Consider the following 7,907-nt stretch of genomic DNA (forward strand, 5'->3'; position numbering starts at 1 on the left):
AATAAGAAGACAACATCCCCAGGAGAAGACAATCTTGGATACGAAATCTACCAACAAACATGCAAAACATAACACTAGAACTCATCAACCTAATATGGACAACAGGAAATATACCAACATTGTGGAAACAGACAATAGTCATAGCCATACCAAAAACCAGGCAAAGACCCCAAAGTCCCAACATCATATAGGCCAATCCCCTTAACAAACACCATCTGTAAAATCATGGAGACGATAATAAACAACCGATTAAAGCACCACCTGGAAAAACCCACCTGCTAACAGAGAAACAAAGTGGATTTAGAAACAGACGCTCAACAATTGACCAACTAATTAGAGTAGAAGCAGACATCAAACTAGCAATCAATGCCAAAAGAAAGAGAAACATGCACCTGACTGCAATATTCCTAGACCTAGCAAAGGCGTTCGATATGGTCTGGACCAAAGGCCTCATCTCTAAACTTAACCAATATGGCATAAAGGGGCGAATGCACCAATGGATAGCAAGATTCCTTACAGGGAGACAAATCAAAACCAGAGTAAGTGATGCTGTATCTGACATTTACACTCTGGACAATGGAACTCCCCAAGGAAGTGTAATAAGCCCCACACTCTTCAACATAATGGTCAACAATCTCCACGACAACATTACCAACCAACTAATTGAACAATCCCAATTTGCCGATGACAGTGGAATCTGGAAAGCAGGCAACCCAAAAAAAAAAAAACCAAACCAACATCAAACAAATACAACGAAGCCTAGATGAAATTGGTAACTGGGCTGACAATTGGGGAATTAAAATATCGGACACCAAAACAGCAGGAATTTTGTTTTCACCAAAAAAAAAATAAACAAGCAACATATCCCAAACTTTATCTGCAAAACATACCAATGCAATTTGTCAAACAAACATACTTCCTAGGAATGTTAATGGATGAGACCCTCACATGGGAGAAACACATTACAGAACTAACCAAAAAATGCTCACAAGACCTCAACCTACTAAGAAACATCAAGGGAACAAAATGGGGTGCTGATCAAGCAACAATGCTCATCCTCTATAAATCGCTAATCAGAGCTAAACTTGACTATGGCTCCCAAATATATGCGTCATCTAACAATACTCTGCTCCAAAAACTAAACAGCATACAATACAAAGCACTCAGACTTTGTACCGGAGCCCTACTCAACACCTCAGTGGAAGAGCTAAATACATTAACAGGGGACCTACCATTACATCTGAGACGAGAGGAACAAATACTAAGATATGCCATCAGAAACTCAATCCATGACAACACCAACCCAACTAAACTTACGATCGAAAGATGTAATACCCCGTTCAACAAAAAACTTGTACCCCACCCACCAGCAGGCCAAAAAGTACATACACTCTGCAAAGAAATGGAACTTGCAGCCATCCAAGCAGAACAAAACAAAATATGTGATCCCACCCCATGGAAAAACAACATCCCCAAAATCAATCTTATTGCCCAAACATTTGAATCCAAACTGCATAACCCTACAGGAATATTATCAGAAATGCACAAGACCATCGAAGAAAACTACTCTAAACACCTTAAAATTTATACTGATGGTTCCAAATCCCAAGAACTAAAGAGAACGGCAGCGGCAATAATAATACCAGAAAGCAGGATAACACTCGGAGACAGACTCCCGGATGCATGCTCCATCTATACAGCAGAATTTTGGGCGATGAACAAGGCACTCCAATGGATAAAAACTCAACCACATAAACAGTATGTTATCATAACAGACTCTCTAAGCGTATTAAAATCAATAGGGACTGGTACAACAAAAGGCAGAGGTAACATGCTGGAAGAAACACAAATGTCCATTTGAGAGATTGAAGGAAAAGCAGCAGGGAGGGCGAACAGACCGAAACTAAAAGTAGGATAAATAGATAAAAACAGTTTCACAAATACAGGAGGGCCAAACACACAAAAACAGTTTCCCTGGCGATGCTAGCATCGCTCGCGGGGTCCGTCATTGAAAAATCCATGATCGGCCCCCCGCTGTGAGAAATCTTCGAGTTTCCAAGGAAACATTTTTATGTTAGCGGAATTAAATCATTGACAAATAAATAATGGCAAATATCGGAGAAGCACTTACTACTAGATTAGCTCGAGAACGTCTCGAAGCAATTCAGAAATTTCTTCCTATCCGTGATAGTGTCAGACAAAAATTACAACTAAGACAGCAAGCACGGGAAGTCTTTGCAGAATCCGCGGAGGAATTATTTAAACCCGTGACCAAAGCTACTGAGAAAGTTACAACTGTCATCAAAGAAGATCTTCTTCCGGTATCAAAACAAACTGCGACGCAGGCTGAAAAAATAGCAAGAAGAACTAAACAGACAAAGAAGATTTTACGAGATCTTCCAACTGATATCGCTGCGGCTCAACCTCCACCTGAAGGTACTGACGTCGCCGCCGGGGAAGAAAAACCAAAATCAGTAAAAGAAACCGCAGAATTGATTAAAAGATTTAAGGAAGATTTTATCGAAGAAATTAAAAATACTAAAAGGGAAGAATTACCTAAAAAAGTATTACACGGTTTATATAATAAAACTAAAATTTTAACCCCCACCCATGAAAAAGCAGCTGATGCTAATATTATCAAATGGATATATCGAATATATACAAACAAAAAGCAAGCTAGAGATGATGATCCAGATTTTATAAATTTTCATGAAGATTTAACAAACCTTCATAAGATACTAGTAAAACAAGCAAAAGAAGAACAAGCAAAACAAAAACAAATAGAACAAAAACAACCCGCCGGGTATCAACTTCCTCCACCTCTGCAACAACAGCAACAACAGCAACCTTCTTCTCGGCAGCAGAAACAAACTCGGCAGCAGAAAAAACAACCTTCATCATCTCAGCCACAACTTCGGCCGCAATCTCCAGAGGAAGAATTTCACGACGCACCAGCCGCTACTGGTAGTGGTCTGGGAAATAATTTTATTTGTCCTGATAATATCATCAATGACGTATCACGGTTGGAAGTTCTCATCGGAGGAAGACGTGCCGGAAACAACTCTCGGGAAATTATAAATGAAGCCGCAGATATCTGTCAGAGACTATTTCAGCGTGGCATTATGGATATCGGCGTTTACCGGGGATTCATTGATGAACTCGCGAATGGTTACTACAGCGACTAGTAAATTTAGTTAGAGAAACAATAATTAAATAAAATGATACTACACGATTCTTTTCGCAGACCAAGAAGTGTCAGAGTAGTAAACTCACGATTACCAGTATACGAGGTTGTTTACGGAGATGGAGTCGGTGATGTTGTTAGGGATTTAGTCACAAGAATCGCTCCGAAAGCTGGACCGTTAGCAAAACAATTCGCGATGAAAGCCGCTGATGTTGTCAAGGATAAAGCCATTGGCACTGTTGGTAGTCTTGCCGGAAAAGCATTTCAATCAATCAAGGATCGACTAGCACAGCTGATACAAAAAAAACCCCCAGTCAAGAGGTTGGCGCCAGTAAAACTACCATCCACTGAAGCTATGCCGGCAAATGTTAGTAGCGTAGTAAATAAGGCCGTAAATCAGAAATTAGCTGAGATCGCAACAGCGGGAATTACCTCCAAAGCGTTGCAAGATAGTGTAACTGCTAATTTGATAGCTGGTAGTGGTTTCCGGTGACGATAACATTTTAATTAGACCATCACGAATAATAATAATGTTTGCACAAAAATCCAATGACGCGTTTGATATGTCCAAACCAGTACTTAAAGATGATTCTGTACGTGATTTTCAATATTATTCTTATGAAGCACGTAATCCTAACCAACGGGGAAGAATTGAACTACAGGTCCAGGATACAAGTAGATACTTCTTGCCCGCTGAGGCCTTCATCGAAGTTGAAGGTAGGTTTTTAAAGAATGATAACACTGACTACGGAATCGGCGACCGAATTGGATTTGTTAACAACGGGATCATGGCGTTATTTAAATCCGCTATTTATATGATAGATGGAAAAGAAATTGAAACAATTCATGATAACGTCGACGTTGCCACAACAATTCTGTGGTTGGCGAGATACTCGGATGATTACACCAGATCAGCCGGACCATCAATGATGTTTGCAAAGGATATAACCGACCACCCCGAGAACAGGAATGTAACAATGAATGCTGTCGGTGACGCAGTTGCATCGATGAACGAAAATTTTAATCTGGGTTTTGCAACACGTAGATCGATGTTAAGTGGAGATGAAGAGTTCTCAGGTGTGATTCCATTGTCTCACATCTTTGGATTCTGCAGAGATGTCCACAAGGTCATATTCGGTGCCAAACACACAGTTGTACTTGTGCGAAAACCTGATGATAATGACGCTATCTGGCGAGATGCTGCTGTTGCCGCTGGTCAAATAATACTAACTAAACTGTGGTTGTGGATGCCAGTGTTGTCTCCGTCAATCACCGAAGAACAACGACTGTTGTCTTTTATGGACACGGGCGGTAAATCACTGCTATCCTGGAAAACAACAACCACGGACGTTATTCAGGGTGATCATGGCGGGTTGTTTACATGGCATATATCATCGCAACAAGGAGTATCAGCACCACGACATATTTTCATTGCATTTCAATACCGTGCTAGAATAGATAATCAGGAAAGAACTCCAATGGTATTTGATACACTTGGAGTTTCTGAAGTTTCGTTGAGAATAAATGGGCATCAGGAGCCATCTGAGGATATATTAATAGATTTCGAACATCATCGTGTCGCACGCGCGTATCATCGTCTGATGTCATTTATGGGGCGCGACCTTAATGTAGACACTGGCCTGCAAATATCACAGCGAGACTTTATGAGTTTATATCCGATTTATTACTTTTCGCTGGAACATCTTGATCTGGTTAAACAATCTGTTGTCGACCTACATTTCCGAGCTCGTGTAGGTGTTCCTGCTGGTGGTTACAGAGCGATTGCTGTCATACTCTCCGATAAAGCAATACTGCTTGAAGGTGTTGGCGGACGAATGAGAGTTATTGACGCTCCAGTAGAAAATATGTAACAATTAGATTAGTTTCTGAAATATAATGTCATACAGTCACGTTAATGTCACCTTGACTTCCGGTCAGACAAAGAAATTGCAATCGAAGAACGCAAGCACGTGCGGGACATCAATAACACTAAAACGAGATCAGATTACTGGCGGTCCAAACAAGCTGTCGTTGACTAATACTCAGATTAAACATTTTAATAAGGCACTAACAGCAAAAACCGGTGTCCGACTTAATTTCTCTGCTGCAGCTATCAAGGACATGACTAAAACCGGTGGAATATTTCCTCTTCTCGCAGCAATACCGGCGTTGATTGCCGCGGCAGCACCAGCCGTAGCAAAGGCAGCAGCACTTGGTGCAGTTGGAACCGCAGCTGGAATGGCACTAAAGAAAGCAACCGGACACGGGTATAAGAAAAAAAAGGGACGCGGTCTAAGACTACCGGGAACTCCCGCATCATGGTATCCAAAATAATTCTAACGCCGAAACATAAAATGTTTCCAATGAGCAATTTTGATTTACTCGATGCTGTTAAAAAATTGCACATAAAACATTTCAGAGGAGTATTTATGCGAGATCAATTACCGCAACAACCGAATAATCCAGAAACTGGCATTATCAATCTCGACAACAAAGACGGTCATGGAACTCACTGGGTTGCTTACGCGATCGATCCACGTGGAATTATCTATTTCGATTCGTACGGGCTAGCACCGCCAACTGAGTTTCTCAGGTATGTCCGCGGAGTGCCTCGCACTCTCAACAGCAGATTTTTTAATGTTCCAGTGTGGCAGTCGACGTTACCAACACAAACATTAGTTGATCCGCCCATTTGCGGAAACGAGGTTTTAAATGTTCTTGATGCAATCTCAAGAAATCCAGCAACTCCTCCTCATAAAGTAGTGTATGAATATACCGCATCGAGAAATGCTAGCATTTGAAAAACAGCAATAAGAATAATGGTGGATATTTACGGAAGACCTTTCACACGAAGAGGTAAACCAAGCACAGATGCTGATCTCTCAAAATATGCGACCCGAGATGAAGTCGAAAATCTTTTGAATCTAGCCGGAGTTGACCCAGATGAAGTTGCTATTTTCCAAGACAAGCAAGGAAAACTAAGAACGAGCAACATTAAGTGGAATGATATAATTCGCAGAGTTCTTGGAGCTACCAAGGATAACTTCGTTGCATTTAGTGACCACGGCCGGATCAAGGACTCGAATATATCAATCGCAAGCATCAAAGACAGTATTGATAAAGGTGTTGATAAATGTGTGAAAAAAACCGGCGACGTAATGACCGGCGAACTCAGCATGAACGGCAACAAAATAACCGTTCTAAAAAATCCGGAAGGTCTCGAAGATGCCGCAAACAAACAATACGTCGACGCGCAGTACCAACACGTTGCTGGCCTAGTCAGCGATAAAGTAACAAAAGCCGGCGACGTAATGACCGGCGAACTCAGCATGAGCGGCAACAAAATAACCGCGTTAGCGAATCCCGAATCCGACCAGGATGCGTCAAACAAACAATATGTGGACATCATCAACGGTAAACTAAATACGCTGCGGTCAGAGTATGATGTTCACGTGAACGGGTTTAAAAGACTCCAAAGAAACTTCGCAAAAACTGATGAGTCCGTGGATAAGTTCTTTGGGACTCCTCCAGTCGTCGGTGTAAACCTCGCTGATATCAAGACCGACATTAACACGATCAAACAAACACAGCAGGATATCGTATCGGGTATTCCTGATATCGTTAACAAAACCAGTTTGATTAAAGTTCCCACTGGAGTTACTCCCGGGCATATCACCAACATCGTATTCACGGTATCATCGGGATTCGCAACATGGTCACGACAAAATAACACTATCAAATATACAGCAACAGCCACCGGTGTTTACAGGTTGTCTGTGTTTTCAGCCGCTAAATTTGAAATCTTCACAACATATCCTTGGAGACCCTCCACCGATAGGTATTCCCCGGTTTGCACTGTAATACTAAACAGCGGAACCGAAGAAATATTTATGCTTGTAGCCGACGACAAGGAATTAACATCAACATCTTACTGGTGGTGTTTGGAATTCGTCGCTGCAACGCCTCAATTGGTTACGTAATTGAAAATTACCAGTAATTGAAATCGCCAGCGATTTTTAAATAAATGTCAACGTTGAAATTCGAAGGATTTCCAGATGCTCAACAATATCGGTATAATCAAGTCCGTGAGTGGCAATCTGAGTTAAAAACTGTCATCGAAGTAACCAGTCAAAAAGTAAAAAAATACCGCAGACGCATAACAGTGTTAGACATTATGGTTTATTCAGTATCCGCCGTTGTTGCATCCGCGGGAGTAATACTATCAGCGGTCACTCCGGTAATTGCAGTCGCGGCCACGATCTCTGTTTGTACGGCCACTACCGCGGGGGGAGTTTTCAACATCATAGCAAAAAAAATATCCTCGTGCGCTAACACAAAATTACACGATTACACGACAAAATTAAATATAGCCACGACCGCATATCAGAAATTATCATCGCTGATATCATCATCGTTAGACGTGCAAGGTAGCGACGCCGCGTCGATATCAGATTCTGAATTCAAACTAATGTCAGATGCGTACAATGACTATTTGAAAACTAAACAAATAAATAATGTCAATAGAACTGCTTCAACAAATAGTCACAAACACAACACCGGTAAGGACCACAATGATCTCAGTGTCCTCGACTAAACCAGAATTTGGTATTAATTTTCGAACTCCAATTCGGGTGAACGAAATCGCGTTGGCAAAGCTCAGTGTGTATCACAGCTGGCCCAATATCAGGTCGGAATCATTTGGCGGTTTGCAGCCGAATAATTC

At 41.4% G+C, this 7,907-nt stretch overlaps 1 protein-coding gene across 1 annotated transcript; it reads left to right on the forward strand.

Annotated features, from left to right (window-relative positions):
• Positions 1–925: 925 nt before the first annotated feature.
• On the forward strand, positions 926–1,861 carry LOC149794271 (uncharacterized). The gene has a single exon (XM_089969097.1). The coding sequence runs from the start codon at positions 926–928 to the stop codon at positions 1,859–1,861; it is 936 nt and encodes a 311-aa protein (XP_089825223.1).
• Positions 1,862–7,907: the final 6,046 nt, after the last annotated feature.

The sequence above is a fragment of the Sinohyriopsis cumingii genome, chromosome 8 (genome assembly GCF_028554795.1).
Source record: "Sinohyriopsis cumingii isolate HCF-2022 chromosome 8, ASM2855479v2, whole genome shotgun sequence".
NCBI classification, from domain to species: domain Eukaryota; kingdom Metazoa; phylum Mollusca; class Bivalvia; order Unionida; family Unionidae; genus Sinohyriopsis; species Sinohyriopsis cumingii.

What these genes read in the sequence shown, in the direction of transcription:
- LOC149794271 (XM_089969097.1), top strand. Translation starts at nt 926, where the DNA reads ATGTTAATGGATGAGACCCTCACATGGGAGAAACACATTACAGAACTA.